The sequence below is a fragment of the Drosophila kikkawai genome, chromosome 3R, assembly GCF_030179895.1.
Source record: "Drosophila kikkawai strain 14028-0561.14 chromosome 3R, DkikHiC1v2, whole genome shotgun sequence".
NCBI lineage: Eukaryota > Metazoa > Arthropoda > Insecta > Diptera > Drosophilidae > Drosophila > Drosophila kikkawai.
The window spans coordinates 9,012,807-9,035,368 of NC_091731.1; the positions used below are offsets into that span (position 1 = coordinate 9,012,807).

At 40.3% G+C, this 22,562-nt stretch overlaps 2 protein-coding genes across 8 annotated transcripts in view; both read left to right on the forward strand.

Annotated features, from left to right (window-relative positions):
• GluClalpha (glycine receptor alpha 1) overlaps nt 1–18,588 on the forward strand; it is a 36,995-nt gene extending 18,407 nt beyond the window's left edge. Inside the window, exons 3-13 of one of the 7 annotated variants that reach the window (XM_017176980.3) lie at nt 483–595; nt 1,005–1,072; nt 6,850–6,919; nt 6,979–7,215; nt 7,486–7,620; nt 10,268–10,420; nt 11,016–11,195; nt 12,388–12,494; nt 13,431–13,555; nt 14,418–14,534; nt 14,760–18,588. In XM_017176980.3, coding sequence (XP_017032469.1) covers nt 483–595; nt 1,005–1,072; nt 6,850–6,919; nt 6,979–7,215; nt 7,486–7,620; nt 10,268–10,420; nt 11,016–11,195; nt 12,388–12,494; nt 13,431–13,555; nt 14,418–14,534; nt 14,760–14,769 — 1,315 coding nt within the window. In that variant the 3' untranslated portion in view covers nt 14,770–18,588. Of the gene's footprint in view, nt 1–482; nt 596–1,004; nt 1,073–2,692; nt 2,761–4,277; nt 4,380–4,451; nt 4,523–6,849; nt 6,920–6,978; nt 7,216–7,485; nt 7,621–10,267; nt 10,421–11,015; nt 11,196–12,387; nt 12,495–13,430; nt 13,556–14,417 lie in introns of those variants that run through there. The other 6 variants (XM_070286583.1, XM_017176985.3, XM_017176984.3 and 3 more) reach the window with 6 other exon arrangements.
• A 714-nt stretch (nt 18,589–19,302) lies between these two features.
• On the forward strand, nt 19,303–21,164 carry LOC108081760 (uncharacterized). The gene is made up of 3 exons (XM_017176962.2): nt 19,303–19,478; nt 19,540–20,051; nt 20,113–21,164. Exons 1-3 carry the CDS (start codon nt 19,335–19,337, stop codon nt 21,068–21,070), a joined length of 1,614 nt encoding a protein of 537 aa, XP_017032451.1. The 5' UTR covers nt 19,303–19,334; the 3' UTR covers nt 21,071–21,164.
• Nucleotides 21,165–22,562: the final 1,398 nt, after the last annotated feature.

Here is a 22,562-nt window from a genome sequence, read left to right on the forward strand (position 1 = left end):
TGTCTCACACACACCCACAGACAGACACACGCCACGAGGACACCTCATTAAAATGTAATTAATTATCGTGTAATTTTTTGTCGGAGCATAAATTTTGGAATTATTTTCGCTCAAGTCGAGGTCAGAGTCAGCAGCTATGTGACTCTGCCCCGGCTTTTGATATGTGCGACAGTGTATAATACCAGCTACCAGCTAATGATAACGACCACCACACTCTCCCACACCTCCAATCAATTTGTACATACATGCCTAAAAAAAAAAAAGAAAACAACAATCAAATATGATAACTTGCTGTAAATTGTATGCAAACATTTTCCTTTATGCGACATTTCAAAAATAATTACTAACAATTTGCTCAGCTAATGTTTTTTCCAAATCTTCGATAACAACTTAATATTTTAAAATTCTAAAATTTGCCCAAACACACTGAAGCAAAAAATGTTTAAATTATACATGCGTGCCTATCCATATCCTGATTTCAGAGCAAATAATGCCAAAATAAATTTCCGAGAAAAGGAGAAAAAAGTCTTAGATCAAATTTTAGGTGCAGGCAAATACGATGCCCGAATACGACCATCCGGAATCAATGGCACAGGTGAGCATAATTCAGTATAACCCTACATAGATCTTAACCGAACAATATATAATATATAAACCTATATGACATTTTTAATAATTTCTTTATGTGCGACTTTTGTTTGATTGTGCAAACATGCCTTATGTTTTTGCTTTTAGTTAATTATGTACGCCAGGGATTAATTTATTAATCGAAACTATATATATATACGATATCTGCTTAACAAAATTACCAAGCTGTTAGCTAGTGTAAGCCTCTGCTAAAGTTAATCGAAACTAAAATCAAATCAACGGCGAGTCATATCTAACCTAGCTTAGTTTGCCAATCGGAGCTCAGCGTTATCTATAGCCTAGTTAGATCAGATATATAAGTTAACCACTCTACATTTACGTCGCAAAACTCACGTTTGAACCCACCTCTATGCCAGATGGTCCCGCCATAGTCAGAATCAATCTATTCGTACGCAGTATTATGACGATTAGTGATATTAAAATGGTAAGTCGCACTGAAACGGAGGGAGTAACTCGATAACAATTCGGTTCGATAGATTGACCCCTCACCAGACACCACCTCTGTTCTCGAGCTCCCTCTCTCACCCTCTCTTGCTATTTCACTCTGCCTTTCCATCAAGAAATTAGAAAGCATTAGAACACCCGCACACTTTAAACACACACACACTAACTTACAAATAACACCCACACACTGTTTTGCGTTTTGCGTTGACTCGTTCTATATTTCCCTCGATACTTATATATACTATCTATGCGTATGAACATCCGATGCTAAGTATTTGCGTTTGATTTTTGCCAGTGACTTTTACGGCAGATTGTACCAGTACATATTCCCCAGTTTGTTTCCGTTCCGATTGTTTCTAGAAGCAGCCTCCTTTCGTTTCGTTTGAGATTAACAGCAAATAAGCCCAGCAAAGTCGCCCGACACGACGAAAAGCGGAAATCGAAATGAGAAAAACCGTTGCCTACTAATCGGGGCCTGTTTTGGCAAAGCGGATATCCGCTCCCTGCTGGGGATCCAGCCGCCATTTTCAATGCCATTTTAAAACTGTTTATGTAATAAGTACATGTGTTCGTCATTTTAATATTGACTCTCTCACCACCCCGACTAAAATCCCCCTTCACTCCCAGTTTCAAGTGCTCATTTTATCGTTCGACTTTTTCGTTGTGCAATTATAAATAACGTTTTGATTTCATTTGCAGTTAATTTTATTGTTGTCATGTTGACTTTTACCGCAGCAATGACATCATTAATAATGTAGGGGCAGCATAAATATTTGAAAATAGCTCGACACAGCCACCGTCACCATCACCGTTACAGTCACATTCACATCCACAGTTACATACTATAAATGGCCATGAATCACCGACTGGCAACGACACATAGAGTCACAAATATAGTCGGCATATTTGCCAGCTTGATAAATATTAACTATTAAGGCATATCAATTAGCACCAGCCACTCCGGTATTTGGAAGGCAATCACAGAGATCCCCCGTATTTTGTTCATACTCGTACCACACCCACGAACACATACACCACACCACCTTACCACCCCCTACTACCAGCCCCCGTATAAGCCACCCTCGAAGGTCACAAAAACAACTCATAGACAAACAACGCAACTTTAGTAACGTACATAAATTCTAGCTTAACTTAGGTATATAAAAAACGCAAACAAACGAAACAAAAATCGGGAAGAAAATATTCTTTGACTTAGCTTAGCTTTGTAAGCAAAACTGGAAGCGAACTTGCTAGTAACTTTTGTATCGTAGTAAGTAAGCAAAAAGGAAAACAACAACCGGGAGGAAGGCTATAAAATAAAACTTTATTACAGAGGGCCACATAAAGGCATAAGGACTGCCAAAGGCCGAATATGCGAGGGTACAAGGGTACATACATACATACATACATATGTATGGTATATCGAAGCGGACCGGAGCGGGCCGTGCGGAGGAGGAGGAGGAGAAGGTCGCTCGCCGGGTCATTTTAAGTTTGTTTTAGGGCCGGACCCTGCGGCAGCTGTTAAAAATCTCTTGTATATTACATTGAAAGTATTGTGCAAATCGGTGAATATGTCTATCTATCATGTATCGTCCTCCAGATGGTCCCGCCGTGGTGCGCGTCAACATATTCGTTAGGAGTATATCGAAAATCGATGATGTAACCATGGTAAGTCCGCGCCTCCAAAAGCCAATCGATCCACCATGAAAATGAAAATGAAAACGAAGCCCCGCTAGTATCAGACACCACCACTCCCTTGACCGCAAGTGGATGCTCGAGTCGTATAGTCAGGTCTCGGGTCAATGAACCCAAAACACTTTTCGCTCTGTCCCCTCGTCCCCTCGTCCCCCAGTCTCTTCAGTGCCCGCTCAACTATGTTCTGCTCTCTCCACTCTCGTTAGGAGCCGGGAGGCAGCCAAGACACTCGAAATGAAACAAGAATATACATATGTATAAACATGAAAAACCATATATATGCTAACGTACTATACTATATCTGATATTGGTATCTATAATACATAATACTTTGTTTGTTTGACTATCGGTGTAACTTGATTTTCGTATTTGATACTTGATTTGTCTTATTTACGTATTGGGTTGTTAGCAAATTAAAGCCAAATTGTCTGATTAGTTCGACTTTGAGTTTACGATTGCATTTAACCTTAGCGCCTTTTGTTCCGTCAGTTTGCATTGGTAACTTGAATTCTCTCACTTGCATTTCTCTTTGTTTCTCATGTCAACGAATTGTAAAATAAATACTCACTCCACCGTTTTGTAGTGAATCAAAAGATATACAAAACATTATGAAAAAATGTCTTTTTGGATCTCTTTCCTACACGTCTATCTACCTTCTATCTCTCTCTCTCTCTCTCTGTCTGTCTCTATCTCTGCCTCTTTCACTGCCGCTCGCTGTGTCTATCTCTTTATTTCCAACTATAAAATAGTCCAACTTAGATTAATTTCCCCCGCTTTCCCCCACTCTCTGTACAAACTTATAAATTTCCACTAACAATAATTAAATAATTAATCCCATTGACTATTTATAACCGTGCTGAGTGGGTGCAGAGCATCTATTTAACCTCGAACTAATCATATACGAATTTATTTTCAATTACGCCTTTTGCTTACTAAGAAAAAACTAAAATATCTGTGAATTAATCAATTTTATTTCATTTATGCTATTCTCTGTACTTAGTGAATCAATAAATTCAACTGTGAACTGTTCATTTTAATCGTGTGCTTTGTATCTGTGTCGCCCAACTATTTTTTGTCCCTGTAACCGCCCTCGTAACCAACTTTTTCATCCCCTGCAAACCCGTTAAAAACGATGTTAATCCAATTGAAAATAGTTTAGTTTATTTATTCATTTTATTGAACACAAAAGAACCTGAATACAGGATCGGCTTAAATATTCTCGGAGCGAATTGAACACTTGAAAACGGAATCCGGAGAGATTCCGTACAGCAGAAGGAAGGCATGCATTATTCAAAAGTATTTTAATACGAATACTATTTATTTACACGAATACTTTAAATTGACACACTAAAATATATATACATAAAAATGAAAATAACTAAACGGTAACCAATATCACTCTTCAATGAGATCCATACAGACATTTTTCTTTATTAACATTCTATTAAATTCACAACGTTTCTTTTATTTTCAGTTATTTTCAGTTTGCTTTTCGGTTCGTTTCATTTTTGATTCACACATTTCGTTCACACATAAAATTCATCAAAATTTAGCGAGTAAGTTAGTGTAAGCTCTACATACTACGATAGTTGGTAAGAGTGACTAGGCTAAGGGGAGCAGGGAAGGCGGAGGAGAACCGATTTTGATATGCCGATTGATTCTAGCTAATTTGGCCACCATTGTGAAAGTCAACATGTTCCTGCGCTCCATTTCCAAAATCGACGACTACAAAATGGTGAGTTCCGGCCAAGAGCACAGCCAAGAGCACCACTACTGCCATGTACAACACCACCACCACTCCAACTACAGATACTTCTACAGATAAATCCCAAGCGCTTACTCTCACTTTGCTCTAATTGTGCGTGCGTGTGTGTGTCTACAAAAGTTAATCCAGTAATTTGGGCCTATTAAATAATTGCATTAATAATAAATGTCCTTAAGTGTGTGTGTGTGTGTATGTGGGGGCGTAAGTGGCTGTAAAATATACTTAATCGGGGCACTTTCGACTCCTCCGTGCAGCTTGTAAATTGTCTATATGTCAGGGGTGCCACGGAAGTCGCAGGTGATTTGAAAGCACTTACAACTATGCCTAAAAGTATGCTGTGCAAATGGCAACCCACCTCTCTGGTTTCTTGGCATACTTTTGGGGGCATGTGTGAGTGATCTCAAGCCACCCGTATATCTGTATATCTTAAGCTAGCCGAATATGTTAGCCCTACCGATGTACTTGTATCATACAAATATGCATAACTATACTCCCGCTGTATCAATATATATTAAACTATGTAAAATACCTATGATTTCTTTGTGTCCACTTTTCATTTACGACTCGAGAGCAAAACCTGCTTATTGCTTGCCACCACCACCGCCCGACGACGACGCCACTTGCCGAGAGAGCCGAGTATTGAGCTATTGAGTTTATAATCTAAGTTTTAGCTGTAACCTAGGCTAGACTTAAGGCTTAAGTCGAACCACCGTCAGACAACAAGAACAGACACCCACACCCACACCCGCCATCATTCAGCCACCACAACCCCCAGATCATTCAGTTCAGTTCCGTTCGGTTCGGTTTGATTCGGTTCATTCACTTTTGGTAACCTCATCATTTAAGCCAACCCTGTTGCAGCCATCTTTGGGCATGTGGAAAACGCTAGCCACACACAAATTAAGAGTTCCCTTCGGGCCCTCTGACAGGGCTAACTGTAAGTACTAACTGAGAGATGTCGTGCCGGTCCGACATGCGAAAAACTAAATGGGAAAAGCCCGTCACCATCTCCATTTGTCCAGTTCGGTTTCCGCTGTCAGGAAAACCGTTGGCAAAAAGCGGACAGCTCCGACAGCCAACGGCTGGCACAAAAAACCGACAAACACAAATAAGCACGTCAAAGTGCATAAAAGAAACGCGCCATAAATAAAATGGAATTATTTGTAATAATTATTCAAATTTATTTGTTTTCACATTGCTTAATTGGTTGCAACAACATTTCCCCCTCCTGGAACTGGCGCGAAGCTTAGGGGAATAATATATAGCGACACACGAGTTACTAAACCAAACTAACAGCGTTTCTACGCGATTTCAGTTGGTCTTAATTCAATTTTTGATTACACTCCCAATTCTTTTTGTTAACCCCCGTCTCCTGTGGAAATGGCATGACTTTTTATACTGAGTGTTATAGTTACCTATTATAGCATGCGTGTTTACTAATTAACCTGTGGGGAAGTTGGAGCTCAAGAAGCTCAGCTGGAGGGGAGCATTTTGTTATTATCAGATATCATTCGATTGAGGTTTCATCACAATTCAATTTCATGTTTATACGTTTTCTCAGCATGGAACTTAGTTCTTAAGGTACTTTTAAGTTAACTTAATGAATAATTTCCCACATGTACCATTGCCTTTGTTCGACGACCAAACTATGTATACTAAGTTCTGAATGTACACTTAGGTGCCTTGCTTCTCCGCCTGCTCGTTTTGCTTTTGTCTTGACGTGTTCCTTGCCTGCTTTTAGCCTGCTTGCATTTTTAAACTTTACACGGCATTTGGTTGCATTCCGGGCAATGCGAACATAAAATGTTGTCTCTAGCCACGACAAAGTACTATTCCATTAGCCGAGAACATTGCAAACTAGCCGGAACCCAAGCCAAACGACAGCCAACCATTAAATGCCATGTATCAATATCAATATATACGAATATCAATATCAAATATACCACTCAGTTATACATGCCAAATAACAACTACTTCGCCTCGCCACGCCTTGCTCGCTCTTTCATACTCCAACCAACAATCTCTGTCCAACGTAAAGCCAAAGTCCCGTCAACCAAAATCAAATTCAATTAAACAAATCGAACTGCAAGCCACCCCCAATTGAAAAGCCCCTCAGTACACAGTCTAAAGTAAAACTGAAAAGAAAGGAAAGCTCGAAAGAAACCCCCTTTCAATTCGACAAAGCGAAATTTGCATTGTAGTTCTGATTGAATCCTCGAAGAGTCCCTTTGATTTCGTCTACTAATGAGACTTTTCCTCCGCCCACCCACCACTACACCCACTTCCGGCGCCCACAGGAGTACAGTGTGCAGTTAACCTTCCGTGAACAGTGGACGGATGAGCGCCTCAAGTTCGATGATATCCAGGGTAAGTCAGAACTAGGAGCTACCTCGGATTGGCTTATTAACACTCCGCTTCTCCCAAAGGCCGCCTGAAGTACCTGACCCTGACGGAGGCGAACCGCGTGTGGATGCCCGATCTCTTCTTCTCCAACGAGAAGGAGGGACACTTCCACAACATCATCATGCCCAATGTTTATATACGCATCTTCCCCAACGGCTCCGTGCTATATAGTATACGTATCTCGCTGACATTGGCCTGCCCAATGAATCTCAAGCTGTATCCGCTGGACAGGCAGATCTGTTCGCTAAGGATGGCGAGCTGTAAGTATAGTCTCTCTCGACTGCAGAATCGGGGTTGGATTTACTGTAGAGCAGTCATATAACGTATCGTCGTTATGTCCTTATACTGTAGCTTACAGTAAATTCAACTTATACTGTTGGGTTGGGGCACTTTGACAGTGATATTGGTTGAATTTACTGCAGGAATTTTTTCTGTGTACATATAATATTAATAAAATTGATGTTGAAGCTAGGCCTAAGATATTGCTATTGTTATTAATCTGTAACTTACTAACTAACACACTCTTTCAGATGGCTGGACCACCAACGACTTGGTCTTCCTCTGGAAGGAGGGCGACCCCGTGCAGGTGGTGAAGAACCTCCACCTGCCCCGCTTCACTCTGGAGAAGTTTCTGACTGATTACTGCAACAGTAAAACCAACACGGGTACGTGCGTTCAGTATGTGTGTGCTGTTGACCTTCCACTCTCGATTCCAGAGACTCATGATATCCGATAATGTTAACTATTTTCCTAGAACTCTCGGCTTTTTACTCGTTTCCTCGCTGGTTGCGTATTTTGTTTGCATTTGTATTAAGCGCTCCCCAGCGATTGCATGCCAAGTGGTTTAACTTTAGCTCTAGCCATATCGTAAACATGTTGGGTCCCAACTGGAGAATATTATAAACGGGCCCATAATCACTTCATAGCACACACACACATGGCATACACCCCCAATTACCCGTACTCCCCCGCTCATGTTCACATACACAGACATGGCGAATTTTATAAGATGCCGTTTACACATGCGCCATTTCAATGAGCATATCGTTTTGGGCCGTTATCAATGCCCGAAACGCATAGAGCCAACTTTTTACGATGTAATTCGCACACTCACACAAACGTGCTTCCCACGCACACACACACACACACACACACGGTAGCGTTTACCTTGCCGTTTTTTATGAGCACTTGGAAATCTGCGCGCGCTCTAAGTAAATGTTTACCTTGGCGAACAACTATTCAGTTGCACGACCGGGGGGATTCCCCGATTCCCCAGCAAATGCGAAACGGAAAATGAAGGCAAAAATGGCAAAAGCCGTGCGGAAAGTAAATTAATCGAGGAAATTGTCTGCGACGTTGTTTAAACTTGCACAAAAGACGCCTGCACCGCACAAGATGGCGACGCCAATGTGGATGTAGATCCAAAGTGGAGGTGGAAGTGGAAGTGCCAGTGGAAGCACAAGTGGAAGTGGAAATGGAAGCAAACAAGGAGAGGGCAAGATTTTTCCACAAGTTGGCAGATTGTGTGTCAGCATATTAGGATAGTTAACGGCAGCCCGAGCAAACAGAGCAATCATTTGGAATCGTGTATTTATCTAGTGGAAACTCCACCTAGTTCAAACATGAGTCCGCTGACTCTACACATTTTTTTGTTTACCAATTACCGAGAACGGAAGCCAAAGTCCGTCTCGCTCTCTTTAAATAGTGCCATCATCCCCATCATCCATCCACAAATAAGCTAGCATGAGCCTGAATTTCATCACTCCCGATATATGAATCAAAAATAATCATATTTAGCTCAAGTCTACTTTATACCAACTAAATCGGGGGACTCACGGCAATATCTTTGGAGGGAGTGTTTAAAAATGGGCAATGAAATTGCCAGTGTTTCTGTGTCCTTTAAGATCAGAATTTTTGTAATAATATATGTTATTGCCTACTCTTAGACCCCCTTTAAGAGGCTTTGGCTCCACCACAGATATTGCACTGAGCCCCCCTAATATGACTTTTTCCACTTAGACGTTGCGTAGTTGTTGCAATTTAGATCTCTCGCCTTGAATCTAGTTGCTCACATAAAGTTTATTAATTTTATATCTTCTATGAGCGTTGAACGGGATTAAAGACCGCTCGAATCCGAGCTGGCCAGAATGAGAGTCATCGCTTGATTGATGATGGCCTGTCGCAAAGCCAAAGGCACAACCGAAGGCGAGAGCCAAAGCCGCAGTGCGAACCGTTCCAGATGCGATGCCGTACCCGGGCACCCGTACCCGTACCCGTGCCCGTGCCAGAAACCCAGAATCAGAATCAGACCCAGACCAAAGAGCCGAGCAAATAAACCACACACGCAGCACTCAAGTGCAAACAGGGAAATGAAAGCCGGCCAAACAGACACAGAGAGAAATCTAATGAACAGCAGCTCGCTGAGCGAAACAAATCCCCCGAAAAATCGAAAACGAAAATCGAACCAAAAATATGAGAATGTAAAATAATAAACAACTTTGTCTTGAAGAGTATGGAACGCTTTGCCAACAAATTAACGGAAATGAAGCACCAAAAAGGGGGTGGTGGGCAATCAAGGAAGGCGGGGCGAGAGGCGCGACTGGGGGCGTGGGGTGGGGAGAAAGGGGGGAAGGGCGTGGCAGGAGCGCCTGTCGAGCGGAAGTCGGCGGAATGAAAAGCAGAACAGCAACATGAACCAGCAAACACAAAAGCCGTCGAACTTCATTTCCGTTAAGATTTTTGTTGCAAAAGTCAGAAATTGAATTCATGTTGATACTTTTTGCCTATGATGCAATTTTTCATTTGATTTTATAATTTTCGACTCTCTGTGTGCCGAAGCACCCCACAACACCCAACACTCCCCCCTCGACGAGCTGAGTTTTTTGTTTTCCTGTAAATACATTATGTCTTCTTAAATCCAAACCCCACCACCAGCCCCGTTGTATAATATGTTTTCGCCTATTTTATTTCCTTTTTGTTTCGGAAAGCCCACTTTTTGTACATACCAGGACAGACTCGACCCGAAAGAATCGTCTGTAAATGTGTTTTAATTTCTATTCTTGGCAAAATTTTCCGAGCAAGACACTTTTTATGTTCCCTATTGGATGGCATTTCTTTGTACCATATATTGGATATCTATCTGTGTGTATATACCTTCTAAAACTGTGTGTGCGTGTGACATTTAAAGAAAGAGCGAAAGCGAAGACAAACGCCTAGCAAATACCTGCTAAAATCAAAAATCAAAGCCTCTTTTAATACATCCTCCCGTACATTTTGAGTTTGACACAATTTATATACCTTGTATACTCATAGGTGAATACAGTTGCCTCAAAGTCGATCTACTATTCAAGCGAGAATTCTCATATTACTTAATACAAATTTATATACCATGCTGTATGTTGGTCATTGTATCATGGGTATCATTCTGGCTGGATCAAGGAGCGGTGCCTGCACGAGTCTCACTGGGTAAGTTGAATCCTTTCTTAAGTGTCACGTATCTTATTGTATTAATTGTTAAATGTGATTTTCATTTTATGACAATATCTGAAAATATACTGTCCATATTAAACTATTTCCTAATTGGGAAAACAACTTTAAATAAACACTACAAATAAATGTATTCTGTGTAAATATTATCTTAGCGAAAAGACAATTTGATCTGTCTGTGCTAGTCAGTCTGTATAAATCAATATATGTAAATGGATCTTTTAGAGTGACAGATATAACACAATATGATTTAGGGGAAAACGCAACTAGAGCTTTAACTATAGTTTATACTTAGATTGTTTCTATACAATGAGTATTACAACCAACTCGAATTTAATACCCTGTAAGCAGCGGCCGAGAAATTACACAAGGGATGGGAAGGGTTGCTGCCTTCAGGCATTAAACGAGAGAGTTTAGTGACTGGTCGGCACACTCGACCTGTGTTTTATGATCCTGAAGAATGTAAACTTAAGTATCTAATTGTAAAATCCAAACTGGTAGATCTTAGCCATGCATAGTTACCTAATGAAAACATACCCTAACAAAAACGAACTCTTGTACCATCGCTTTACAGGTGTGACCACCCTGCTGACCATGGCCACCCAGACGTCGGGCATCAACGCCTCCCTGCCGCCCGTGTCCTACACGAAGGCCATCGACGTGTGGACCGGCGTGTGTTTGACGTTCGTGTTCGGGGCCCTGCTCGAGTTCGCCCTGGTGAACTATGCATCCCGTTCAGGTTCGAACAAAGCTAGTAATTGAACTTTGATATGCTTCTTAACTACATATAAATGTTAATTAATCGATGGTGTTTATCTTTTTTTACTGTTGTTTTATTGTACTGAGTGATGACGAATATATACGTACATATCTATATAGTATCCATATATAAATGTCTACGCATACTGTACCTGTACCATACATACCACACCGACCCGAAAGCTCGGCCAACGCCACACTCACACACCCACACGAGTAACAACTACTACAACACACTCGAAAGCCAACGCAGGATCGGCGTGGCACACAACCACAAAGCCTCGGGCCACATCCCTACTACCTACTCGTACACAGAGTCCACTCTTATCCCTATGTCTGACAATGAGCGAAAGCCAATCGAGTTTAGTCGTAGCATTTTGATAGATTTTTCCTTTTTACCTTTCACTTTGATATCTAACCACGAAACGGACCTTCGAGTATATCAAACTAATCCAACGTTTTTGTTTACTCTCTTATTTCATTGTGCGCCCGCCATTCATCGAAATGCATACACACACTCACCCCTCCGATCACCCACCGCCCACTCACAAACACACACATGCACTGTCCACACACACATACACACCCACGCCACTTTGACAACAACGCGTTTGAAAAAATACGAAAAAACAAACAAAACTATTAACAAATTGGTCGAACTTCCCCTTTCGAAATGAAATCGAAAACGAATTGTGTTCGGTTCCTCGCTGTTGTATGAACAATGCCTGTAAATATAAAACAATATGTGTGTATCCACCGATCTCTGGATGATCCGTTGGTTTGATTTCCGTATAATTTGATACATCCTGCGTACCCCTGACCTCGTCGATACGATTGCACTCGACTTATTGTTTCGCTTCCTGGTTGATCCTCCTCATTTATTTGGTTTATTACTGAACATTTCGAATCGTTTAACGTTTTGTATGTGTGACTATCTCTCTATCTCTCTCTTTCTGTCTGTCTCTATCTCTCTCTCGCCTAACACTATCGCTGTCTAACTGTATAACTGTGTATAACTATGCATCTAAAACTAACACACCCAATAAAACCTGTAAAAATCCAAAACAAAAATCAAAAACCAAACCCAACTATCGAACTATCGATCTGCCGTGGAACAAATAAATTCTTGTCAAACATCTTCTATCACATGCAACATATATCTATGATATATACGGATCGGGCCGCAGACATGCATAAGGAGAATATGAAAAAGAAGCGCCGCGATCTGGAGCAGGCCAGTTTAGACGCCGCTTCAGATCTGCTAGACACAGATAGCAATGCAACGTTCGCAATGGTACTTACCTCTTGATATATCTCTTTAAAACCCAAACAGCTTTTCGGTTTATTGGGGGTCTTAGATACAGCTATGAAGATGGCAAAAGAGTTGGGTCTGAGCTATATATGTATCCTTTCCGATTAAAATTTTATTTACAAGCTGCATTCTTTTTAGTTTGAGCTGAAACCAGAGAATGAAAAGTAACTTATATTGTATTTATTTCATTCTCTAATTTTCATTGCCATAAGATTTGATTTTTATTCTCTGGTTACTAAAGTCAAAAGGGCTATGATTTTTATAGAATCGCGTACCTTTTCAACCTTTCGTTTTTTTTTTATTCGCGGGTCTGGGCTTTAATTCTTCAGAATTTTATCTACTTTCTACTTACTTTTTAAACCATAATTGGCAACAGCAAAACTGTTATGATAAAACTATTAAAACAACTATTTCCTTTTATATTTGCCTCTTTTTTATTACCACAAAATCAAAAAAAAAAAAAAAATCAAAAACAACAACCACCAAAAACATATGCAAAATTCAACAACTTTTTTCAAACGTGCTCATCCCAACAACAATTTAACAACAACAACTACAAACCACCCCCAACATCAACATCAACAACCAACCACAAATAAACTGAAAATAAAACCTGAAACTGCAAAAAACCAACCAACCAACCAACCAACCAACCTTCCACCAACCATCACCGACCATCGCTGGCAACCAAAACAAACCACTCGACCGGAATTGAATTGAAAAATTGCTACGAAATTAAATCAAATTACGCACATGCCATTGCACCTACTCGACCGAACCACCGGACCACCGAACCACCGACCCACCCAACCACCTGTGCCACCCAACCACCGATCAACCCTCATTTGCATCCGACTACAATCGAAACTTTCATGTCAAACGGCGTCGCAATTTACACGCGGTGGCGGTGGCCAACAGAAACCGCTGGTGCGTCATCCCGGCGATCCGCTGGCCCTGGAAAAGCGGCTCCAGTGCGAGGTGCACATGCAGGCCCCGAAGCGCCCCAACTGCTGCAAGACCTGGCTCTCCAAGTTCCCCACCAGGTAACTGAGATTCGGAGCCGTGCTCCGGACCCACTCCTCATCCAAGCCCACCGAGTAGCCATATCGTTTAGTCCCATTGTGTTCCGTAGTAGTTGATGGATTTACTTTTTGATGTTGTGAACATGTACTATTCTACTCTCTGTATCTCTTTCACTAACTCTTGTTGACTTTTTGCTATCACATTACTACTATTCTACAGTCATTGAAAATCCTGTGAAAGAAACGAAAAGAATAACGAAAACCAAAGAAACCAAACCCGATATCTGCCGCTTGCTTGCCGTTCGTTCGTTCGTTCGATTCTGTTTGCTCGCTGTCTTTTGTTGCCAAAACCGAACTAACTCAAAAACATAGTTACGACTTCTAATGGCTTGTCGAACCGAGTCAAGTATCTGTGAAATACAATTGAATTTCAATTTGTGTTTGAATTAAGTTAAACCCCTTCGGATCGCCACCGCCTCTGGTGGCCGTTGATAAAGTTATGCTTTGCTTTTCAGTCATTTTGTGTGTGATTTGTTTGTTTTAAAATATATATTTGATATTTAGTTGTAGCCATTGCCGTTCGATCCCCCGACCGCCTCCCCGAGCTAGTCGTCCCGAAGCCCCCCCGGCATCCCCAGCTTCTCCCACACTGTCGTAGTAGATCTTAACTCCCCACAGAGAGCGCACTTTTTTCGTTTCCAGCACACGTAGTGGTCCGCCTTTTAAAACAAACAAATTATTCTGCCAAATATTTGCAAAATTAACTTCTAAAAAAATGTTGAGAACGATGAAAAACCAAAGAAAAAACTAATCACAAAAATCAAAAAGCCAATCTCTAGATGATCAATTAATTTGTATTTTCGTACTTGCTTAATATCCAAAGACAATGTTCTAGATCGAAGAGGATCGACGTTATCTCGCGGATCACCTTCCCGCTGGTCTTCGCCCTGTTCAACCTGGTCTACTGGAGCACATATCTTTTCAGGGAGGAGGAGGATGAGTAAATGCCGTTACCTATTGCCAAGCACCACCAATTACTTTATAGAAGGGTTGGCCGGTTGGCTGCTAGCCAAAACCAATGTACTAACCTATTTCTTTCACTTCTTTCCACTTCCTTATCGGTTGACCTCATTTCATGCTTTTGTCTTGCGTTGCGTATGGCTTCATTTCGAATTTGGTTGATTTATTGATTGACACGTTGATTGAATGATTTAAACCGCTAAAGGACCTTCTAAGGCGCGTCTCTGAAACCCAGTGGCTATGTAGAATCCAACACGAAATTAACTAAGAATACCGTTAACAAAGATCGAGGGATACGTTACGATAATGCTAAAAGCTATATGTTTGCTTCTATGTATGTCTCCGGACAGTGCAGTATAGTTAAGAGCGTATCCTGGCACTTCCACTAACCGAACCGATGACGAGGAAGCAATTTTCGGTGAATAACAAAAGCTATAGTTAAGTGTAAGTTAAACTGATCAAGGCGACGACTGCATAGTAGTTAATGTTATAAATAATTATACGAAAACGAAAACACGACACAACACCACACCACACCACACACATCGACGCATTTTCGCGAAAGTATCGTATGTCGTAAAATCCAATTTTACAGGAGAAGCTTTTTTGTGCTTTAATCTCTTAGGAAGCACTATAGAAAAGACAAAATTGAAACTTAATTTTTATCGGAACTATAGGGGTTTCAGTTATAATATTTCACAGGGTAGTGAGACATTAGGTGCCCAACAATTTTGCATTAAAATCTCAATTTCGAAAAAAAGCGACATACGATACTTTCGCGAAAATGCGTCGACATGTTCCACTTGATTTGTTTTGAGGATGCCCAAATTGTTACGAATTGATGAGAATTATTTTAGCTGATAATCGATTTTAGACGATAATCGTGTTTTGTTCCGGACACTAGCTTAGTTCTAAAAAATTGCAATTGATTTGTACTTAAATGCGTTAAGTTAGTTAAGCCGCCAAACGGAGATGGGAGGAGAGGCGAGGGGGTCGTAGACAATTCGACGTTTGTAAATATGTCATACAATAAGTTTTAAGTCAACTAGTTTAAACGAATTCTAATTGTAAAAAGCGTGTAGATAAATTTAAGTTTAGTCGATAATAGAACAACTAACCGAAGCGAGAAACTCTAGGTAAATTCAATTTAATTATGTTCACCATCGAATTAAATAAAAATCGAATCGAAAATATCGAAGAAAATCCTTAAACGCACACAGAAACGAAAAACAGAATTTTATTTTCGCATTTTTTGCCCAAAACAACTCTTAAACGCTAAGTTCAACTGGAATTGGTGGGTATTTGCAAGTTATTTTTCACTCGAATTTCTTAGAAACCTTCCTCATTATTTTTTACCAAATCTATTAGTCGCTTGCGTTAATTTTAGAGTTGAATTTTTTAAAAAAGTAGCCAAGTAGTTGTTATACTCAAGGGGGACTAAGCCCGCTGTTCTGATTCCTGTTTTATTTGAATCCTTAGAATATTCTATTCAATTTACAATTTACAACTAACCTTTTACCATTTACTATTACTTAATTATGTATTGGGCCGCCAAGGCCACTTAGCTAGTTAATTTGCTTAATTAGATTTATGAAATATAAATATACAAATGCAAACCATAAACCAATTAACAGACAATACAAAAATATTTTATCATGTAGTGCAAGTCCCCGAGAACTTGTCGAATATTACTCATAAATTACTGCAATCAGTATAAATTAGATCGAGATGTAAACAGTTATTTTTATATCCAAAAATATCTTTGGTTATTTAAGTGCCTTTTGTATGCCAAGAAGATTTCTTTCTCACTTTTTCTCCTTCTAAAACGCTCTCTGTCTCTCTTGAACGAATATATGATATATTAAACTCTCCAAACACTCCAACCTTTTCACACTGAAATATAACCCCGAGTCCCAATTAGAGAAACGCACAAACAACACCCAGAATATGGAGCTCTAATTTTAGATTAATAATTACTTATTGTGAATTCTACATAGCGACAACAGAAACAAATGAAAACAACAACAATAACAAGTTAAATCCTTCAGATAACATTAACTAAAACGTTTTCGTAGATTTTTTACTATTTTCATTACCTTAAAGGCTTGTTTCGTCTCCTTTTTGGTTTTAAAAACCCTTCGTTTTGGAAATGCTTATTTGTTTGCTATCATTTACAATCTAAAGGTAAGAAATTAATCGTAAAGAGAAATCAAAAATCAATTGAAACTTATGCTAATATATAGACACAACACAAGGCACCCTGCATAATAACTGTTGTCATTAAACAATTGTCACGTACACCAAACGAACGATCAGACACCCGAATCGAAGATCGAAACTCGGTGAATATCTATAGATACTTTCATGTTGTAAAAGTTGTGCCAAGCAAAGAGAAACCAAACACTACATAGTCGAGAAATATCGAAAGAATTCGAACAAGCGAAATTATAACTATAACTCTAGCTATAGTTGTATTGTATATGAAGCTATTGAACATACAGGGTTTTTAAATGTGAGCATATATAGTTGGTGAACAGGCAGGTCTCGGAAACAGATGGCAGCCGGACTCGGGCCTGTTAGCCGGAAAGCGTTGATCGATGTACTAGACAAAGAATAATCATAGATGGAGAGGCGTAATTAAACTAGTTATTACACCAGGTGGGGGGAGGGCGAAACTCAGATTTCGGCATTTAATTTTAGTGAAAATAACATTCTTAGGTTGTGTGCTGCTTCCCGGTTGCCATTATCCAATTCGGTCAATTATCATTTTCCAGGCAAATCGTTCGGCAGCAACAGTCCAGTTTCACTGTAAATAGTTTGGGTCGAGAGCATGTAAATGTCATTTAATGGTTAGGTTAACGAACAAACGACTACGGGAGACGTCACACGAAATGTGCACAAGTTTATATAATATAGATGCGTTCAAAAGACTTACAGGTTTTGATTAACAGAGGCGAGGAGGAGCGTAGATATTAAAATCATTGAATCCCATGCGAATGCGGGGACAGAGCCCCGAGGCGGGATAGTAGACCGTAAGCTAACGTTAACGTATGTATAGTTCTTAAGCGACGGCGTTGAAAAATGCTTCGAAATCAGACTAGTTCAAGTATTCACAGTACTAAGCTACTAAGCGCCAAGACAAGTTACTTCCACCATCACTATCTGAACGATTCACTCACAAATTCACTCCACTCACTCGATGTTTAATCTTTGCTAACGACACCAATCAATCAAAACGACACACAAATCGAAATCGAAATTGAAATCGAAACGAATCGAAAACTAAATCGAAATCGAAATCGAAATCGAATCTAATCTTTGCACAGTTTGAGCGGGACAAACGAGTTTGAGTAATTGCAAGTTAAAATTTAGATAAATCATAACACATATCTTCCAAAAGGGGGCGACTCATGGCCCATTTCTAACAATCAAACAACTCCAACTATAATTTCGATAGTAGAAATGTAAATACAAGCAAGACCGAATCATTTCTATCGAAATCGCGACCGAGGGCGCAGAAAGCGAAAAGCAAAAGCTACCGAAATCAATAAACACTGCAAATCACCTTACTTTATAGAGCTAAGTCAGGACATGCACACGCTCACAACCACACCCACACTCAGACACGGTCCCCGGTGGGGGACCCGGCAAAGATCACATAGTCTTAAGACCGAAGCATTTCGGAAACGAACGACACAAGAATTTCGCTGTAGCGCAATCCAAACCCTGAACATAACCCAGTCGCAATAAGAAAAGACACCAAACTAACAGCCGAAAATAAATGAAAACTTACATATAGATCCGGCATAGGACACATCAAGGCCGTCAGTGGAAAATTAAAACAGCAAATCAAATGCCTAAGTGAAAGAATTAGTAGCGTAATTTTACAAAATAGTTGAAATAATTGTTGTCACCCAGAAGGAATGAAATCCTGAAACGAACAAGAGAAATCCGAATAATTGTGTAAAACCCGCAGAATAAAGATGTTTGTGAAATGTTTATAAATAAATGAAACAAAACAAAGTGAAAGAATACGCAATTTTGTCTTTTTTATTGAGTATTATATGGTTTCCTTCTTATATAGGAAATTATTTTCAAGGTTAAGTATTCGTATAAATAATCAAATACCATTTCTCAAAGATAAATATATATTTTTGCTTAGAATATAGGTTAAATAGGGCGTCCTTCGCACAGTGATATACAAAGCAAATCAAAGTAATGATTACCATAGCCGTGTGGTCGAGTAGATAAGTCATCCGACTAGCAGCGATGTTTACACAGAAAGTGAGACTGATATGTAAAGAATCTCTTAATTAGCTTCAAAGATAAGTGTCACCCGGGAAAATGATCTGCAAAACAGCCAGCCCCATGTTTTTTATCAGAATGTTTAATATTACGAGGCATATTTCCACCCAAATAAAGTTGGGTCTCAAATATTGTAAATCCACTAATTCAAATACAATTTAGTAACCTTGCAGTGTCGGAATCACTATCTTTTCCAAACTTTTCTCTTAGATTACTGGGCATAAAAACAACGTCAGCTGCTCCAGAAGAAGATAACTGAGTGAGCCACTGTGGGTCCTAATCTTTGCCAACTGACCCATGCCGTTATCTGTTGTCTTTTGAGTAGGTTCCCTGCCGTTTACAACGAGTAAACGCTGAGTCCACAAATATTTATCTAAATGTACAACTGCTGGCATCTATAAAAGAGGAGAGCAGTCGAAATCGTTAGCAGTTGAAATCTCAAGTTACAAAATATCGGAAGCAAGCAGCTTACAGAATGCCTTACACCCCAGTGAACTCCTACGACGGCGATCTTAAGATCTGGAGCGGAGAGTCGGTGAGCCACTACTTCGACCCACATCTGTCTATCGGGCAGATCATCTTCCAGGAGATGCGGCGTCATCCCCAACTCGTCGGCCAGGTTGGTTTCTAATAGGGTTACCTAGGAATCAGAAGGAAATATCCTAAACCTTTCCTTGCAGATCTCGGCTACAGAGAACACCGTCCTGACCAGACAGGAGCTCCATGCCAACTCCATGAAGGTGGCCACCTATATGCGCTTCTTGGGCCTCCTTCAATCCGATGTGGTGGGCCTAATAGGCAGGAACACCACTCACATGCCCGCTGTGGCATACGCCTGTTTATTTAACGGAATCGCCTTCCACTCGCTGAACATAACCTATGATCAGAGTACCATAGAGAAGCTCTTCAACATAACCAAGCCTCGCCTCATTTTCTGTGATGGAGATGAGTTCGAAAAGGTGCGCGCCGCCACCGCATCCCTAGATGTGAAGATCATCACCATGCGAAATCACCCAGCGGACTCCATCAGCATTGATGAAGTACTAGCCACTCCCATCGAGGAAAACTTCCAGCCAGCTCGCTTGGAACAGGGCAACGATCAGACCCTGGCTATTCTCTGCTCCTCCGGCACCACTGGAACCCCCAAGGCGGTCACCATCACCAACAGCCGACAGATACTGGCTGCCAACCAGTGAGTACTTATCAGTCATTTCGCGATCACAGCTAACTCTGCGCATAAATGGTATTTATAGCCAGCTGACCACTGCCGACATTCAGTACTCCCACAACACTCTCGACTGGATAACCGGCCTATTGACCACGGTGACCTCTGGCGTGTTCAGCACCACCCGCATCATCGCTGACAACGCCTTCGATCCTGCCTTCGCTTTGCGAGTCATCGAGGAGTACAAAGTTACGTGGACTATTCAGTCACCCTCGTCTATGGTTATGATAGCGAGTTCTCCGGAATTTGAAAACTCGGACCTTTCCGCTTTGCGGTGCTTTCAGTTTGGAGGATCCCGAGTAGCGATGGAGGTGCAGCAGAGCATCAGGAGTCGGTTGAGCAGTGACTGTCTGCAGTTTATTTATGGGTTCACGGAACTCGGTGCCCTGGCCAGCGTCAACTGTCACTTCGACGAGAAGCCCAATTCCGTAGGACGCTTGGTGAGCGGCCTCAAGCTGAAAATAGTCTCTGAAGATGGCCAATCCCTTGGACGTGGCGTGATGGGCGAGGTGTGCATCAGCAACAACCAGTATTGGGCGGGTTACTACGGAAACCAGCTGGAAACTCGAAACTTGCGCGATTCTCAGCGATGGTATCAGTCCGGAGATCTCGGATACATGGACCAAAACGGCTTCCTGTACATAGTAGATCGCAAGAAGGACATGCTGAAATACATGGGAACAATGTACTACCCCCACGATATCGAATTCGTAATATCGGAGATGCCGGATGTGGCTGACGTCTGTGTCTTCGGGGTATGGGATCAGATCAACGGAGACGAGGCTGCTGCCGCCGTGGTGAAGAAACCGGGCAGCGATCTGAGTGCCGAGGATGTTGTGGAATATGTGAGCATGCGGACGGATTCCAAGTTTAAGCAGCTGAATGCTGGAGCCATTATCGTGGAGGATCTGGAGCGCAGCGCCAATGGAAAGACTAACAGAATGGCCAACAAAGCTCACTACTTGCAAGTGAAGGGTCGGAGCTAAATGCCAAATATTTACATAAATACCAAATGCTGCTGGAACGCTTACTATCTTAGGATGTATAAATATAAATAGTTGTAAGCTAGGTTATAACCGATTTCGGAATAAAGTATATTATTACTGATGGTAATATAAATGTTTCTTCACAATCCCTGTGTCCATCACAAAGGTCAGGTGTAACCGGCAAAATCGAGGAGACACAAATTTCTTCTTCTTCCTTTTTTCACACCGTTTTTTATACCCTTGCACACTTATAAAATTTTTACTTAAAATCGTCTTAAAAAAGCCACTTTTCGCCCGTACAATTAGAAATTCGCCTATAAAATGGATTCAAAGGTAAGTCGCCCTAAATTTGAGAAAAAATTTTCCCTAAAATTAGGAAAGACATTTTCTTAAATCTAGGGCGATTTTTCTTAAATGAAGGAATATTTTCTTGTTTATAAGGAGATTTGTCCTAAATATGGGACAAATTTTTCTCAAATTGAAGGTGCATTTTTTCTTACATTTAGAAAGATTTTTCTTGAATGTAGAAAAATTGAAGGTAAGTTGCAATTGTATGTTGTTGCTGCTGCATTGGTAAATAAGCAATAATATTATTTTGGTTGTAAAAAATATTGTTAATAAATATTAATAATATTTTTGTTGTTGTATTACAACAAAAACAATATTATTTTGTTTATTAACAAAGGCGGCCAAAATGCTAACACTTTTGGTGTTGCAAAAGAGACTTGCTCTTACGCACGCGCACGCGTGCTGAATTTGTCAAAATTTTAGAAAGAATCCGCCAAAGTTTTACAAAAAATTGACCAAACAAACAAAGAAAATTCTCCCGTAATTTAAGAAAATTCGCCCGTAATTAAAGAAAGAAATTGAACGAAGCAAATCAGAAAACCTTGCCCAAAATTTAAGGAAAATAAATAGAAATAGAAAAATTAACCTTAAAAATTTTTCTTAATTTTACGGTGCCTGCCTTAAAATCAAATACACTTTTTTCGTAGTGTTAGGAAATTTTTCTTAGTTTAAGGGCGATTTTTTTTAAGGCGATATTCCTAAAATGCAGAAAAATAATTTTATGAGTGCAGGGTATTATAATTTCAGTCAGAAGTTTGCAACGCAGTGAAGGAGACTTTTCCGACCCTATAAAGTATATTCTTGATCAGCATCAACAGCCGAGTCGATCTAGCCATGTCCGTCTGTCCATTTCTACGCAAACTAGTCCCTCAGTTTTAAAGCTATCTAACAGGCCTGCTCCGTGAATCGAAATCGTCATGATTTTTTCGTTTTTGAAAACGAGAAATTGGTGCTCCGTTAATCGAAAACGAAAGATTTTTTCGATTTGAAAAACGGGCACCTTTTTCTGACCGGAATGAAAAGTAAATGGATTTTTTATATGAAATCAGATCTTATTTACAAAAGAAAAAAAATAGTTTACTCAGTGGTCTATTGATGTTTATTCCACAACACCATAAGATCATTCTGGCAGGTAGTTATTTTA

Coding starts and splice junctions, on each gene's coding strand:
- LOC108081760 (XM_017176962.2), top strand. CDS start 19,335: ATGCCTTACACCCCAGTGAACTCCTACGACGGCGATCTTAAGATCTGG. Junction 19,479..19,539: donor ATCCCCAACTCGTCGGCCAG/GTTGGTTTCTAA, acceptor CTTTCCTTGCAG/ATCTCGGCTACAGAGAACAC. Junction 20,052..20,112: donor CAGATACTGGCTGCCAACCA/GTGAGTACTTAT, acceptor TGGTATTTATAG/CCAGCTGACCACTGCCGACA.